The sequence below is a fragment of the Leptodactylus fuscus genome, chromosome 1 (assembly GCF_031893055.1).
Source record: "Leptodactylus fuscus isolate aLepFus1 chromosome 1, aLepFus1.hap2, whole genome shotgun sequence".
NCBI classification, from domain to species: Eukaryota; Metazoa; Chordata; class Amphibia; order Anura; family Leptodactylidae; genus Leptodactylus; species Leptodactylus fuscus.
In genome coordinates this window covers 225556437-225574895 of record NC_134265.1, presented here as the reverse complement: position 1 = coordinate 225574895, position 18459 = coordinate 225556437, and the positions used below count along the sequence as shown (strand labels likewise).

The following is an 18459-nucleotide window of genomic DNA, read 5'->3' as shown; positions in this document are numbered from 1 at the left end:
TCTGTTCTGCCCATATCTAGGTATTTACAGAACTGAACGTGATAAAGGGACTTTGTATGAACTGACTTTTAAAGGAGATCGGAATCAAGAATTTAAGCGCCTTGTACTCTTTCGGCCATTTGGACCTGTGGTGAAAGTCAAGAATGAAAAGCTAAATATGGCTAGTGTCCTTGTGAATATCATTGTCCCTTTAGCAAAAAGAGCCGACAAGTTTCAGCAGTTCATGCACAATTTCAGGTGAGACTACTCAATTTAGCCATTCTGTAGCTTTTTCTGTCTTAGAAGTATACATTTATAATACTCTATTTTTATGACTGAGCAAATAGGAAATGCAGCAGAGTTTAAATTCTGTTATTTGTTATACTTTTTCATGTGGTAACTTCATACAGTTTGCATTTAGTAGAGGAAGTTCAGGCACTCATTACTTCTCCTTCCTCTTGGGTCAAAAGTCAGGCACCTTTTATAAAACCAGCTTCATCTTTTCATGAATTAGCACAAAGCCATATGCTAACTGTACCATTTGTGTGTATGCATGACTATCCTTATCAGGCAGGGGGAATTGCGCATTATATGGCTTTTGGTAGAAAATAGTGCTGAACTGGGCTTATGAGAAATTAGCTAACTAAACTGGTTATCAGTTATGTCTTGTCACATCCTTATGTTAAAGGGGTTGTCTTAAGTTTACAATCTGTGGGGATCCAGTTGCTGAGAACCTAGCTGAAAGTTGTACTTGGCTTTTCTTTTGCGATTCCATAGAGATAAGTGCTCTCATGATAAGTGGGAGTCCTAGTGTTCAGATCCCCATTGATCAGGCACATGATAGATAAGTTGTAAACTTAGCACAACCTCTTTAAATCTGATAGAAAAGCAGTATATTTTCTATTACCCCCCTAGTGGTAGCTGAAAACAGGGAAAGACAATCTAGCTTGCTGTTGGTTATTTTACTGTTATTGAAGGAAATCCCAAGCATGCTGCAGAGCGCCCCTATAGCTAACGGGTCTCCACTATAATGTACAGTAGAGAACTGGCATTAAAAAAAAGTCCAAAAATTGCCCCCGGGCTGGTCCCAACTGGCCCAGTAATTTTTATGTTGCAGGATAGCTCCCATACGGTGAGATCACCGGAGCCATCCAATTCCTACAACAGGTGGAAGCCTTATGAAGTGTAAGTCTATGACCAGCCTCAATTGTAACATAGCTACAGTTGTATTGCAGTCTATGGGACCTGCAATCAAAGGAATTAAAAAAAAAAAAGTATTTATTTTTTTAAAATCAAAACATAAAAATTCTAATCAACCCCTCTAAAGCTCTAAACCACCATTTTTTGTCACTTTGCCTCCCATAAAAAAAATTTATAAAAAAAAGCAATCAAAGCATCAGACATTCCCCAAAATGGTACAACTAAAAAGTACACCTGGCCCTGCAAAAAACAACCCCTTATCCATCCCCGAACACAAAAATCTAAAATTTTATAGGTGTCAAAATATGGCGACTCCAATAATATATTTATTTTTTTTTTTCATTTTGGCATTGTTTTAAATACAGTATAAGATAAAGTTCTGTGTGCAGGACTTTATCTTCCGTGTGGGCAAAAAAACAATAATAGAGAAAGCTTCTGTATTAATTTTAACTTTAGAGACTGAAGTAAACAGATGCATCAAACTTAAACTTGATTTTTTTTGTTATGTGCTATCATGGTGCAGCAAGTTATGAAATGTAAGTTTCTTTCTTTTCTACATCTGTATCCCTAGGCAGTTATGGGAGCTTTGAAATTTGCTAGAAATTATAACAGGGTACTTTGTTTTAACATGTATTTAACTGACAGATTTATTGGGTGGGGGAGGGTAGGAGAGGTAAATATATAACAGAGTTTAACATTACACTCAGTGGCACTGAGTTCTAAAGAATGATAAAAATCAGACCATAGTCAAGTGACGGACATACAGGTGTGCAAATTGTAACCAGGCAGATATCCGGTCAGGGTATGTTCACACGGCGTTATGGGTCATTTTTGCCCATTCCATCGCGGGTCTCTGATGCTGATTAGGTCCAGATGAATGTGCCTAATAAACAGGGAGTCTAGAGCTGCTGTATCTGCACCAATATCGAGCAGAGAACAATGGATGGCAGATTCCAGGTCAAAACTTCCTTGGATTTGGGGATGAAATCCATCTCTAAATCTGCGTCAAGTTCCGCTGTGTGAACATACCCTTACTGTGCTGTGACTAACGAGCTGTGCACCTGTGTCCATCACATGACCATGGACTGATTTTTATGCACTGGAAGTAAACAATGAATGACAGCAAGCAGAGATGAAGGAAACTGAAGGACTCCTGTTATTATTTTAATGCTAATTTAGTGCCACTTGTGATTTTCCGAGATAATCCAGAGATATTTTTAGAAAATCAATTTTCATTAGACCACAAGAAATAGGTTAATTATCAGCTTTCAAATGTGACCTTTAGTTTTCCTGAACCACAGAGCAGCCGTACTCTGAAGTAAGCTGCAGTGCAGAAATGTGCGCTGCTCCTGCTGATCCCCCAGCTGTAGCATGTCTTCTGTTGACGGTCATCAAGCATTAGACATCTCAAGTCAGGTCAATGTAATAAATGGGCTTTCGGAGCTTCTCATGAGTACATTGGAAAATAAAAGACAGAGCATAATTGCTGCATGGTGTGTCATATCTGAAAGTGAGTGGCTGAAGGACAATTTATGAAGGGCAACTGAAATGTATTCTCAATTACAGAATTACATATATATATATATATATATATATATATATATATATATATATCCAGAGATTTTACTTTTTGCAAAGCTTTTTTAATGTGCAAATTTCAATTTTAAGCTTTATAACACTCTATATATTACATTTTTAATCACTTATCTAGTTTTTCTTTAGACAAAATAATATCATTCCCAGTAAAATGTCTGCCAAACATCATGCGTTTTCTGCATAAACAGTAAGCCCTCGTTCACATTAGCATTTGGATTCCGTCCAGGGGAGTACGCATGGGGACCCCTCTGAACAGAATAGGAAATGCAAGTGCAAAGCGCTGTGCTGTAAAAGCGCACGGACCCCATAGACTATAATGGGGTCCGTGTGTTTGGCGCACGATCTCCGCAGGGAACATGCAGAGAGGAAATTACTTCTCAATCTACTTTCCTCTCCGCATGTTTAGTGTGGAGATGGCGCACCACGGGGTCTGTGTGCTTTAACTGCACCGCGCTTGAAGTTGCGTTGGTATTCCGTTGGAGGGGGTCCTCATGCGGACTCCCCCAAACGGAATCCAAACACCAATGTGAACTAGGGGTAAATTTGATTTCAGAAGACAATCTTCTGGCAGAATGTTATAGACGTGCTTCTTAATATTCAATAGACAAAAAGAAAAAGAAAAAAAATACCCAAATGTATGCATAAAAAAAATTCATAGATATCCAAAGTCTTTAATAAACATTAGTACATCTTAAACTTATCATAAAGAGTAAACTGTAATAATTCTGAAATCTATTGCCATCCTTTTATTCAGCATCTTTATATTATCTCTTGTACTTTCTATTCATTCATCTTGATAGACATCTATAGATGTGCATAATCTGAGTCATGTGACCTGCAGATCACTTAAGGCTGAGGGCCCTATGGGGCATAAACGCTGTGGTTTGGCTGCGGCAGAAACACAGCAGTAACAATAAACACATTATTTTTCAGTCTCTGAAAAGTGGATGGGATTATAGCGAATCCCATCCACACGTTGCGGAAAAAGTACACACGGAGGACACGCTGCAATTTCCAAAACTGCCACGAGGAGCAGGGAAAAACCTAATAAGAGTAGAAAGAGGCATTTCTCTCTTATAAGATATATTACAATGTTTCTTATAATCATGCACTGTGTATTTACATAAAGTTTTTTAAAACAGTGTCAATTTAAGTTATTGATGTGTTTTATAGCTAGCTTTAGCACACTAGGGGAAAAGTATTAAGACTGGCATTGCCTATACCGGTCTTGATGCCCAGTGAGCTAGAATGGAGTTCATATCTCTGCTCATATCTGTCACTTAAGCACATCACTGGCCCTCTATGGACAAACTAAAATCTGTTCTCCCAGCTTGGAACTACCTGTATAGTATACACCATATTTCTCTGACAGAAAGTCTAATGACTTTTCTTGGCTGCAGGAGGACATGCCATCACTACCTAAGCCGCACCACTCAACACCCACTGCTCACAGAAGTCACAATTGTCGGTTCACTGTTATATCCCACATTCTGGCATTAAATAATGAGAAATCATCTCCCTCCTCCAATATCTTTTAATCAACTGATTTTACATAAGCCAAAGAAGAGAGTTGTTAATATTCAGTTGCCTGAATTTCATATTACGTTGTCCTGCATTGGACAAGCAGAACTTTCTTTGCATAGTTGACCATGGGAGATTTATGAAGTCTGATCTCCGGGCCAACTTTATACTAAAAAGACATCCTCTTTAATATGAGTGGATCATATGGGTCTACTTTATAATTATGTAAAATTAAATTTCAATAAATTTAATTTAAATGAAAGCAGATAGAATTAAGATTTTTTTTTTTCCTGCTGCATATGGTCCATTTTATTAAAAAAAAAAAAAAAAGTATGTCTGATCCATTGGGATTTTCTTGTCTATATTTCAAATGAAAGAAAAATAGTACAAAGTCTGCAGCTTGAAAAAGCGCTTCATAAGTCATCTTACATATTTAATTTGTGAGAAATGGGAATGGGAAGATAAATGCCATTTATCAGCAAGGTAAGGCAGGAAGATGCATGGCAAAACACAGATTAGTACTGCGCTTTCTGTTGAAATTGCATTCAGTCGTATGCGAGGGACACTGACTGAACACAGATATATTATTTTGCCTTAATTAAAATGTTAGGCGCTTGGCTATAGCTGCAAACCAATTTATAATCAAAAGTCAGGAACACATTGGTCATTTATAATGACATTACATATTTCTAACTTTTCTATCTAAATATTAATAATGTGAATGCTCTATTACTTATGAATGAAGACCTGCTGAATAAATAGAAAGGGAAAACCGAAATTTACACTGAGTTTACTGCATTAAATTCTAGGAGTCCTGCCATGCAATTCTCTTAACCAATAACCTGTATTTCTGAATATTAAAGGGGTATTCCCATCTACATAATTATTTTTACATTTGTAGATAATTAAAAGTTAAACATTTTTGCAAATATAAGTAATTAAAAATTCTGCAGAGTTTTAAAGATTTTCTCCAACTTTCCTAGTGGTGACAGTCTGTTATCTTGATCGGTTGCCATGGATACGACCACCAATGCAGAAACTTTCTAAGGTCAGAAAATCCGCCATGATGTCCTTATTGTGGCCGGGATATCTTCTGATACATGTAGTGTCCATGCATGATAACCCAGCTACAATAAGAAAATCATAGCTGGCTCCTGACAAGTCCCAGACCATAGAAAGTTTCTGCATTAGTGGTCATAACCATTGGCAACCGGTCAAGATAACAGACTGTCACCACTAAGAAAGTTAGAGAAAATCTTTAAAACTCTGCAGAATTTTTTATTTATTTTTTTAAATGTAGATTGTGAGCCCCACATAGAGCTCACAAAGTACATTTTTCCCTATCAGTATGTCTTTTCTGAAATATGGGATGGAAATCCATGCAAACACGGGGAGAGCATACAAGCTCCTTGCAGATGGTTTTATGTCCTTGGCGGGATTTGAACACCAGGACTCCAGCGCTGCAAGGCTGCAGTGCTAACCACTGAGCCACCGTGTGGCCCTGCAGAATTTTTAATTACTTATACAGTGCCTACAAGTAGTATTCAACCCCCTGCAGATTTAGCAGGTTTACACATTCTGAATTAACTTGGCATTGTGACATTTGGACTGTAGATCAGCCTGGAAGTGTGAAATGCTCTGCAGCAAAAAAGAATGTTATTTCTTTGTTTAATTTTTTTTTAAATTGTGAAAAGTTTATTCAGAGGGTCATTTATTATGCAACCCCTCAAACCACCAGAATTCTGTTTGGTTCCCCTAAAGTATTAAGAAGTAGTTCATGCACAAAGAACAATGAGCTTCTCATGTTTGGATTAATTATCTCTTTTTCCAGCCTTTTCTGACTATTTAAGACCCTCCCCAAACTTGTGAACAGCACTCATACATGGTCAACATGGGAAAGACAAAGGAGCATTCCAAGGCCATCAGAGACAAGATCGTGGAGGGTCACAAGGCTGGCAAGGGGTACAAAACCCTTTCCAAGGAGTTGGGCCTACCTGTCTCCACTGTTGGGAGCATCATCCGGAAGTGGCAGGCTTATGGAACTACTGTTAGCCTTCCACGGCCTGGACAGCCTTTGAAAGTTTCCTCCCGTGCCGAGGCTTGGCTTGTCTGAAGAGTCAAGGCTAACCCAAGGACAAGAAGGAAGGAGCTCCGGGAAGATCTCATGGCAGTGGGGACATTGGTTTCAGTCAATACCATAAGTAACGTACTCCACCGCAATGGTCTCTGTTCCAGACGAGCCCGTAAGGTACCTTTACTTTCAAAGCGTCATGTCAAGGCTCGTCTACAGTTTGCTCATGATCACTTGGAGGACTCTGAGACAGACTGGTTCAAGGTTCTCTGGTCTGATGAGACCAAGATCGAGATCTTTGGTGCCAACAACACACGTGACGTTTGGAGACTGGATGGCACTGCATACGACCCCAAGAATACCATCCCTACAGTCAAGCATGGTGGTGGCAGCATCATGCTGTGGGGCTGCTTCTCAGCCAAGGGGCCTGGCCATCTGGTCCACATCCATGGGAAGATGGATAGCATGGCCTACCTGGAGATTTTGGCCAAGAACCTCCGCTCCTCCATCAAGGATCTTAAGATGGGTTGTCATTTCATCTTCCAACAAGACAACGACCCAAAGCACACAGCCAAGAAAACCAAGGCCTGGTTCAAGAGGGAAAAAAATCAAGGTGTTGCAGTGGCCTAGTCAGTCTCCTGACCTTAACCCAATTGAAAACTTGTGGAAGGAGCTCAAGATTAAAGTCCACATGAGACACCCAAAGAACCTAGATAACTTGGAGAAGATCTGCATGGAGGAGTGGGCCAAGATAACTCCAGAGACCTGTGCCAGCCTGATCAGGTCTTATAAAAGACGATTATTAGCTGGAATTGCAAACAAGGGTTATTCCACAAAATATTAAACCTAGGGGTTGAATAATAATTGACCCACACTGTTATGTTTAAAATTTATTAAAATGTAACTGAGCAACATAACTTTTTGGTTTGTAAGATTTATGCATCTGTTAATAAATCCTGCTCTTGTTTGAAGTTTGAAGGCTCTAACTTATTTGCATCTTATCAAACCTGCTAAATCGGCAGGGGGTTGAATACTACTTGTAGGCACTGTAATTGCAAAAATGTTTAACTTTTAATTATCTACAAGGGAATACCCCTTTAAATTCATTTTATGTTAGAAATTATTGGTATATTTGGGCATAACTGGTTCCTATAGTCTGTAACGTAGCAATGTTTAAGAACTTTATTAACATGTTATATAAAAGGTGTATTGCTACTGTGCATTAAATCTTGAAGTAGTACACATTTTACACTGACTCCTGAAGGGGGACACATCCTGTTTTCTTTAGCTAATTTTTAATGTGGTTTTCCGGGCAAAACATAATTTTTCAAAAAAAGGTCTGTTAGTGCTATTAATAGGTTAATAAGTTCAACCAAATACCTTTAGCAGTGTTTTGAGCTATTTTTGCATGTATCTGGGAAATCCTGACATCTTCTGCATTTGTTTACATGGGTAGCTTCCTGTTCTGTCTTCCTACAGCTACCGTGATACCTTGCACTTCAGCGTACTCCCTTTCTCGGTTCTCTAGAGAGGAGAGTGAAACCCCAGCAGAAGTTACATCCATAAGGCCCTTTCTAGATAATTTGTATTGGAAATCAGTTTTTTTCTCCACCTTTTAGGCAGTTACCTTCTTCATATCAGTCTATGAAGAGGGGAGGAGGATAGAAAAGGCACTTAAATAATTGCTCCTGTTATACTCTATTCCTTGCTTTTTTAACACTGCTAGCTTGTAGATAAGAGGCTAGGAGTTCACTAAATTAGGCAATGAATAAATTAATCAGCTTCAGGGCAGGGAATCCTACTCAACCCCTTCTTGCTCCATAGGATTTTATGTGTGAGGCTAAATATGGAGCAGGAGAAAAAGCTTACTAAATGAAGGAAACAGATATCCTTAATAAGATATATTATACAATAAAGATACGTACATTTTCATGTATAAAAATTTGTTTATAACTGGAGGTATGCTTTAATAGGGATGAAGGGTGGCAAACTAAGTTAAAGGGGTTTCCCAATTTGGGCAAGGTATCCCTAATCCTCAGATCGGCTGTGGTCCAACCACTCCGACCCACACTGATCAGCAGAATGGGAGTTTTGTCCTGTATTCTGAATGGAGTGGTGGTCGCGCAGTCTACGCACGGTTCCATTTTTGAAGTGCCAGACATAGCTGAGCACTGTATTAAGGCAGCAAAAATCATCTAACAGGTTTGTTGGATCTCCAGGTTTGTGGCTGTAGGTTAGCTGCTAGCATGTAACTTCCTATGTGGAGGAGGAAACACATTAGAAGCACATGAGCATGGATAATGTATACAGTCAACATAGTTTATTTGATGTGTTCCTATGGTTTATTTTAATGGCGGTGGGGGGGATTGAGGAGGATAACATTGGGAAGTGTATATTGATATGATAATACTGGTTTTGGTAAATTTTGAGTTTTTATGTTTTTTTGGCTCTCTTTTCCTTTTACAGGGAAGTATGCATAAACCAGGATAAAAGAGTTCATCTTACAGTGGTGTACTTTGGTAAAGAGCAGGCTCAGGAGGTGAAACTTATACTGGAGAACACATCTAAGTGAGTATGAAACAAAATGCACACTTAGTACATGTAAGATTCTAAATGTTGAATAATAGTGGCACATATAGATCTGAGCCATTCTTAATATTTAATGAACTATTCTTGGAGAAATTCCCTACTAGGTTTCGTTATCCTACTAGTACAACATACATGATGTGTGATTAGTAGTTCTGTATGGGAAATGTTACTCTTGTTCTGTAGAGTTAAGGTTTCAGTCACAAGTTACAATATTTTTAAATTTACAAAACGAACACAGAATTTTGTAGACAATTCATTATACTTTTATCATGTCATGCAATATTTCTTATGGAACACAACATCTAGTATGACATTCCTTTTAAAAGGATGTTTTCTCCTTGGTGACCTTCAGTCATACTCAGTACTTTTCCAGGCAGCCTCTCCCAAAATCCACCCACTGCACCTTCTAGCTGTTTTTCACTCATGCCCAGTATACTTGCGCACATATGTATGTGTATATATTTACATATATTTCCTGACAAGCAAAGGGTAACAATGCTCCATATCTCACCCTCCACTACAGCTTTAAATGTGAGACTACCATCATTTTATAGACAATGTTTGCTATTTCATGCATATATTTGTATAAATAATAGTGAGATCACAGATGTCTGTGCAAGCACCGTGTGACATGTGTTACTTCAATATCGTGGACACTAAAGGATTACAAATAGGTGATTTGGAGCAAAAGTCAGTACACTGGGCTTTGATGGGTGCAAATAGGGCTAGATGAAACCAAGAAAAAGAGGGCTAACTGATCAAGAAATTAAAGGCACTGTCAAGTTTGGTAAAGGACGCCTGGCGATATGGGGTTGTTTCACAGCCAAAGACATTAGATACTTGACCAGGATCGATGGTGGTCTCAATGCTGAGCTACATATAAGTACCCTACCAGATGAATTACTTCATACAGTCGAGTACGATGGCTATGAAAAGGATGACACAGTGTTCCAGCAGTACCATGACCCAAAGTATACGTTGAGATTAACAATATGTTATTTAATAATACATTAAATAGTTCAATGGCAATGAAGTAGAGGTGCTGGATTGCCCCCCACAGTTCCCAGACCTCAACTCTATCAAACACTTGTGGGTAAATTTGAAGAAAAAGCTGTATTGCACCAATATTGGGCATATGTAGAAGAGACCTGGGATCAGATTTCGGGTGAGACATACTTTAATCTAATCAAGAGCATGCCCAGAAAAATTCAGGCAGTGTTGAAAACCAGAGGTGGATTTACAAAATAATAAATTAAAAATGAAAATATAGATTGTTAGAAGCAAAACAGTAATAATGCAGTTACATGACAAGAATCTGCCTAACTAATCATATGCTAGTAAAATAGTGACACGCTTTATTACATCCAAAATTATATATTTATATATATTATAATAATTTTGGATGTAATAAAGCGTGTGATACGGTGGTGAGAGGCCTTTTCTGAGCACCTTATTTCAAACTGAGTGACGGTACATTACAATCAAGATAATCTTATGCTAGTTGAATTTATGTATCGAATAGCCAAGATGATTGTCTATAAAAAAAGATGGTAGTCTCACGTTCCAAGCTGTATTGGATGGTGAGATATGGAGCCTGAAAGCCTAAAGTACAAAACATTGTTACCCTTTTGCCCTTAAAAATTTGTATAAAGGCTATCAAAATTAGACATGCCCCAAAATGCTATAAATAAAAAGTACATTTGACCCCACAAAAAAATAAAATAAAAAGTAAGATGTTCATCCCTGTATATGCAAATCTAAAAAGTGCAGAGTACTAAATAGTACCATTGTGAAGTACAATTTGTCCCACAAAAATTAAGCCTTCATAAACAATAAAGTTATGGCTTTTGAAAGGCAGGAAAGTAAAGCACAAGAATAATAAAAGGATGCAATTGATGTATTTAAAGAGGACCTTTCATCAGATCGGGCACAGGCAGTTTTATATACTGCTGGAAAGCTGACAGTGTATACATGCCAGAATGCACGCGCGTTAACTCCGTGTGAACTAGCCCTGAAACTGCACCAACACATTTTTTTCCCCTGTGCTAGCCTTCTGCCCAGTTTATGCAAAGATTGAATATTTACAGTGTTGATCTTGACTGTTCCAGACTTCTGCAATTCACCCTGGTATGCTGGGTATCAGCTTCTGGGCCAGATCCTGACTACTGGCGACCCATTCACAAGGCAAAAGTGAAACACCAAGGCATAAGTGCATAAAACAACAATATTTTGGGTTGATGGCAAGGAAACTCCTGCGATTTGCAATCCTATTGCGAACCTGAGGTCAATCCTCAAAAAGCAGGTGAACAAACAAACCGGCCGAAATTGTGATAAACGCCAATCTGTTATTAGGTAAGAATGGGTTGCCGTCAGAATTTGGCCCAGAAGCAGATATCCAGAATGCAAGGGTGCATTACAGAAGTTTTGAAAAAATAAGGGTTAAAACGGTAAATATTGAGTCTTTGCATAAACTTATGTATTTGTAAATAAAAGATTAATTAAAACTTAGGAAAATTGTAATTCAGCATACCATATAAACATCTGATTAAAAGATCTGAAAGCACTGAACTATGTGAAAAACAAAATGTGTGGTTGTGTGATATTGAAGTATGGGGAACCTGTGACACTGAAACCATAAGCAGAGATTTTAGAAAATAATTTATACTATGTACTGTAATATGCCGCCTGCACAATGGGCTGCCTTTTCAGAACCTAGAGGAATTCTCAATGTGACAAATTCATTTTCAATATCTTTCAAAAGCCGCTGTGTCTGAATGTCTCCTAATAGCCAATTGCCTTTCCATAAGCACTAGGCTGCTGCCCACTTCGTCTAACCTGTTCCTGATCTGCATAGTAACGTTATCTCTCTAAAACACTCTTTGATAAAACCATCTTTTTACCCTAACCAGACTTCTTGTGATAGTTTACAGGTCCATGTACAGTACTAACCATCTGAGTGACTAACCCCCCTAGAAGACCAATTTCAGTGTACTCTTGGGTATTCGTCATTGTTCTCACGAAAATAAAAAAAATTGAATTAGTATCTATTGTTCCTTTATACTTTGCACTCATGGAGATCATATAGAGAAACATGACACAAGTATGTGCGTATACACCATGCTGCATTAATCGTCCTGTGCTGATGATAATTTTCCTATTAGGCTAAGCTCACATCCATTGACTGCTAAATAATGCAGACGTTTTCCTTTTTTTATGATAAAGTCTTTGGAACAAGAACTAGTACTACAGGGTTAATAAAATATTTATATTTCTTATATTGCGGTTTTATCTTTCTCATCAATTGTTCTGTGCTTCACGCTCTGGTGGCACTCTCTTAGATATATGATGACATTAAAGCAGCAATAGTTGTTAGGATTGGTCTTGGATACATTTACATTTGTACAGTTTCACACTATTAGGTTATTTACATATTAGGAAAACTGCCTATTTTCCTATTTATTTTGCGTAAAGACACTTTGAAAAGTATATTGCTATCATAACTCATAACATTTGGGAAATAGAATGAATTTTTTTTAGACTTGGGCTGGCCATACACAATTGATGGCTGTTGGCCAACCAATTGTGTATTCTATACCCCATACACTTTATTGCTTGCCTTGTGTATAAGCAGATTAAGACTCTACCCTATAAGTGATGTTGCAGTCACACCTTCACGACCACTCTTAGTCCAAACCAGAAGAATTACATAATGCTCCTAAACCTAATGCAAAACCTCTAACATGTTACCCAGCCATCTTTTGTCATTTGTAGTAATGTTCAATTCATATGGGGTCACGAGACATGTAAGTCACCACAAGCTCCCTGGATTTGGTGAAACCTCTTTCCCCACTATAGTTATATTCCTGGTAACATCCTCTTATAAGCATATCAAAAACTACATTAATGTCATAAGTAAGGTATCTGATGATACAGTCTACTTTGATAGAATTGTATGTGTAATATACAAGTAAAAGGAAAATGTTTGTTTTGGTACCGTGTTAGCCAGTGGTTATAAAATATAAAAAACAAAAAAACTTTGCAAGTCTTCAGTAGGTGATACCTTTTTTAATGGCTAACTCATAATGATGACAGAATATGACGTTTCGAAGCTTCCTCTGAGCTTCTTCTTCAGATATAACTCAGTTATATCTGAAGAAGAAGCTCAGAGGAAGCTTCGAAACGTCATATTCTGTCATCATTATGAGTTAGCCATTAAAAAAGGTATCACCTACTGAAGACTTGCAAAGTTTTTTTGTTTTTTATATGATATACAAGTATTCTCTGTACTTTAAGTGTATAGTTAATCATACAAAAACAACTATCAAAGTCTAACTTTACTTTAACACTTTAAGGATGCAGGGTAGTTTTAGGGGATCCGTTTGAAACCCCACACACACACACACACACACACACACACACACACACACACAATTCTATAGTTTTGAATTTTGTTCTTTCAGCATTCACTCTTCATTAGAGATGAGCGAACAGTGTTCTATCGAACTCATGTTCGATCGGATATTAGGCTGTTCGGCATGTTCGAATCGAATCGAACACCGCGTGGTAAAGTGCGCCATTACTCGATTCCCCTCCCACCTTCCCTGGCGCCTTTTTTGCTCCAATAACAGCACAGGGTAGGTGGGACAGGAACTACGACACCGGTGACGTTGAAAAAAGTAGGCAAAACCCATTGGCTGCCGAAAACATGTGACCTCTAATTTAAAAGAACAGCGCCGCCCAGCTTCGCGTCATTCTGAGCTTGCAATTCACCGAGGACGGAGGTTTCCGTCCAGTTAGCTAGGGGTTAGATTCTGGGTAGGCAGGGACAGGCTAGGATAGGAAGGAGAAGACAACCAACAGCTCTTATAAGAGCTAAATTCCAGGGAGAAGCTTGTCAGTGTAACGTGGCACTGACGGGCTCAATCGCCGCAACCCAGCTTTCCCAGGATCCTGAATGGAATACACTGTCAGTGTATTCCCGTATACCCGATATATACCCCCGATACCCGTTCCAACGGTGTGCCCCCCCACCTTCACCCCAGAAATACCCTGCAAGTCCCCTAGCAATAGGATTGGGGCTATATACACCCACTATTTTTGCTACTGCCATATAGTGCCATTGTCTCACTGGGAATTCAAAGAATATATTGGGCTTACATATAACTTCAATTCCAGGGAGAAGCTTGTCAGTGTAACGTGGCACTGACGGGCTCAATCGCCGCAACCCAGCTTTCCCAGGATCCTGAATGGAACACACTGACAGTGTATTCCCGTATACCCCATATATACACCCCAAATCCCCGTTCCAACGGTGTGCCCCCCCACCTTCACCTCAGAAATACCCTGCAAGTCCCCTAGCAATAGAATTGGGGCTATATACACCCACAATTTTTGCTACTGGTATATAGTGCCATTGTCTGACTGGGAATTCAAAGAATATATTGGGGTGACGTGCACCCACAATTTTTGCTACTGCTATACAGTGCCATTGTCTCACTGGGAATTCAAAGAATATATGGGGGTTATGTGCACCCACAATTTTTAATACTGGTATACAGTGCCATTGTCTGACTGGGAATTCAAAGAATATATGGGGGTTACGTGCACCCACAATTTTTAATACTGCTATACAGTTCCTTTGTCTCACTGGGAATTCAAAGAATATATGGGGGTTATGTGCACCCACAATTTTTAATACTGGTATACAGTGCCATTGTCTGACTGGGAATTCAAAGAATATATGGGGGTTATGTGCACCCACAATTTTTACTACTGGTATACAGTGCCATTGTCTGACTGGGAATTCAAAGAATATATGGGGGTTATGTGCACCCACAATTTTTAATACTGGTATATAGTGCCATTGTCTGACTGGGAATTCAAAGAATATATGGGGGTTACGTGCACCCACAATTTTTACTACTGGTATACAGTGCCATTGTCTGACTGGGAATTCAAAGAATATATGGGGGTTATGTGCACCCACAATTTTTAATACTGGTATACAGTGCCATTGTCTGACTGGGAATTCAAAGAATATATGGGGGTTATGTGCACCCACAATTTTTAATACTGGTATATAGTGCCATTGTCTGACTGGGAATTCAAAGAATATAAGGGGGTTACGTGCACCCACAATTTTTACTACTGGTATACAGTGCCATTGTCTGACTGGGAATTCAAAGAATATATGGGGGTTACGTGCACCCACAATTTTTAATACTGCTATACAGTTCCATTGTCTCACTGGGAATTCAAAGAATATATGGGGGTTATGTGCACCCACAATTTTTAATACTGGTATACAGTGCCATTGTCTGACTGGGAATTCAAAGAATATATGGGGGTTACGTGCACCCACAATTTTTAATACTGCTATACAGTTCCATTGTCTCACTGGGAATTCAAAGAATATATGGGGGTTATGTGCACCCACAATTTTTAATACTGGTATACAGTGCCATTGTCTGACTGGGAATTCAAAGAATATATGGGGGTTACGTGCACCCACAATTTTTAATACTGCTATACAGTTCCTTTGTCTCACTGGGAATTCAAAGAATATATGGGGGTTATGTGCACCCACAATTTTTAATACTGGTATACAGTGCCATTGTCTGACTGGGAATTCAAAGAATATATGGGGGTTATGTGCACCCACAATTTTTAATACTGGTATACAGTGCCATTGTCTGACTGGGAATTCAAAGAATATATGGGGGTTATGTGCACCCACAATTTTTAATACTGGTATACAGTGCCATTGTCTGACTGGGAATTCAAAGAATATATGGGGGTTACGTGCACCCACAATTTTTAATACTGCTATACAGTTCCTTTGTCTCACTGGGAATTCAAAGAATATATGGGGGTTATGTGCACCCACAATTTTTAATACTGGTATACAGTGCCATTGTCTGACTGGGAATTCAAAGAATATATGGGGGTTACGTGCACCCACAATTTTTAATACTGCTATACAGTTCCTTTGTCTCACTGGGAATTCAAAGAATATATGGGGGTTATGTGCACCCACAATTTTTAATACTGGTATACAGTGCCATTGTCTGACTGGGAATTCAAAGAATATATGGGGGTTATGTGCACCCACAATTTTTAATACTGGTATACAGTGCCATTGTCTGACTGGGAATTCAAAGAATATATGGGGGTTACGTGCACCCACAATTTTTAATACTGCTATACAGTTCCTTTGTCTCACTGGGAATTCAAAGAATATATGGGGGTTATGTGCACCCACAATTTTTAATACTGGTATACAGTGCCATTGTCTGACTGGGAATTCAAAGAATATATGGGGGTTATGTGCACCCACAATTTTTAATACTGGTATACAGTGCCATTGTCTCACTGGGAATTCCACAAATAATTTGGGGATTCATTCACCCTACATCTCAGGCTCTTGCCATATTCACCCAGGTTGTCAGTGCTGCACCAGCTCGTTCCCAGACAGCTCGGCCCGAAAAACACGTTACCTATATAGAGGATTTGGACAATGAAGACAACATGTTCTAAATCTAATGTCTGCACCTTCTCCAGAATTAAAATAAAGGCAGCGTTTAACTTTCAAATAGCACTGCACAAAGGAAGAGCTTATCAGCTTGTCTCATGACATGCTACTGAAAAGTTTCATTTGTGTATCTTAATGTAAATATAGTTGTATAAGCTTTTTGGGTTTTAGGCACTGCCAAGTTATTTATTACCACCCGCTCCCTTATAATGATGATGACGCCAAAGTCACTGTGGGTGTTCAGAGCTCACAGCTTTGGGTGACATTTGTCTTGCTCTCTGTCGGTACCAGCTGTCTTTTTGGATACCGTAAAGTTATGTTGACTTTATTAACAGCTATAGAAGCTTTAGCCAGGTTGTGACGGTGTGTAACCCTAACAACACTAAGTGGGATACACATTAATAGTCAGTCTATGTACGCTAAACGTATCACTGAAGTAATTTTTTTTCCCTCTCCCCTAATATAAGAAAGGAACAGACATTAGACCTAGACCGGGGTTCGAGGCTTGAAAAAATCCAGTATTATTTGTTCTTCATGATGTGAAATATGTGTTGAAAAGCAACCCAAGATGAAGTCAGCCATGTGTGCCAGTGTGTTACTTGGCATGCCTTTGCTGGCCCCAACTGTAAGGGTCACTCTCCATTTCCTCCATTTTCCACTCCCCTTCACACCATTTGTGGTGAAGCAATGGGATGCACTGAAGTGCACCCTCTAGCCTCGTGTGGGATAGGGACATCAGATGCCACTCCAACCCCCTCGTCTTCCTCCGCCAGCCAACGGTGCGAAGATGAGAGGAGTGTGCTCTGAATGTTTTCTGCCTAGCAGAGGCTAGTTCTCACTTACGAAAATGGCCCCACTTTGACCTGTATATCAGGCACAATGGTGTAGGTTTCAAAGAAACATGGCACCAACAAGTTGGAAAACGTGGGCCATGCGTGGACCGTGTTTGAGTCTGGCAAGCTCCAGATCTGCTACCAGGTTCCAGCCATTATCACAGGCGCAAAAATGCCAGGCCCCAGGTGTAGCAGGGAAAAAAAAATGCCATCTCAGCCAGGATGGCATCCCTGACCTCGGAGGCACTGTGCTGTCTGTCCCCCAAGCTGATCAGTTTCAGCACGGCCTACTGACATCTCCCCATGCCAGTGTTACAGTGTTTTCCGCTAGTAGCTGGGGTGGAGGTTGCAGCTTCGTAGGGTTTCAGTCTACTCCTGCCATGAATTTTGGCCTGGGAGAGGAGATAGGCCACCCCAGTTTGCACCCGGGGAACAGACTCCACCACATTCACCCTGCCTGTCATTAAAGATAAGCACTGCAGCATCCCTGACCACAGGCGCTTGTCCATGTGTCGGTGGTCAAGTGGACCTTGCAGCAAAGCGCAGAGCTCTGGGCCCGACTGATGTTATGGGACACATGCAGGCGCAAGGCAGAGACAGCACACCAAGAGAAGTAGTAACGGCTAGGCCCAGCATAGGGAGGTGCCCCAGCTGCCATCTGCTGACGGAAGGCCTGGGTCTCCAGAAGCATAAACAAACACCAACATCTCCAGGGCCAGCAGTTTATCGATGAGGCTGTTACAGGCTTGGGCATGGGGGTGGGTTGTATTGTACTTCTGCCTGCAATGAAAAGCTTGGGAAATGTGGAGTGGCTGGGAAGAGGCGCATGATGGTGCAGGCCAAAAGGGCGCATGAGGGTGAACTCCCCAATGTGTCATAGATAGGTGTGTAGGTGTCCTTGCATCATATACTTGCACCATATTTGGCTTTGGAAGTTAATTTTGTGCCAAAAAGTGGTTAAGACAGCGATCCCTCAGCTACTCCCGTTACACTGTCTATTGAAGTTACCATCTGTGGAAGTGGACCACCATTTCTAAGATCCCAAAGGAAGCAGGCAAGAGATGTGCAGTTCAGAAAAAAAGATGAGAAAATAAGTTTAGGCTGTAGAGCACAGAGGGATCGGAGAGGACAGAGCTGGT

General features: G+C 39.8%; 1 protein-coding gene across 1 annotated transcript in view; it reads left to right on the top strand.

Moving 5' to 3' along the window:
• The window catches only part of CSGALNACT1 (chondroitin sulfate N-acetylgalactosaminyltransferase 1), a 257618-nt gene that overhangs the window by 195195 nt on the left and 43964 nt on the right, over positions 1-18459 (top strand). Inside the window, exons 4-5 of the mRNA XM_075283731.1 lie at positions 21-237; positions 8834-8935. Coding sequence (XP_075139832.1) covers positions 21-237; positions 8834-8935 — 319 coding nt within the window. The remainder of the gene's footprint in view (positions 1-20; positions 238-8833; positions 8936-18459) is intronic.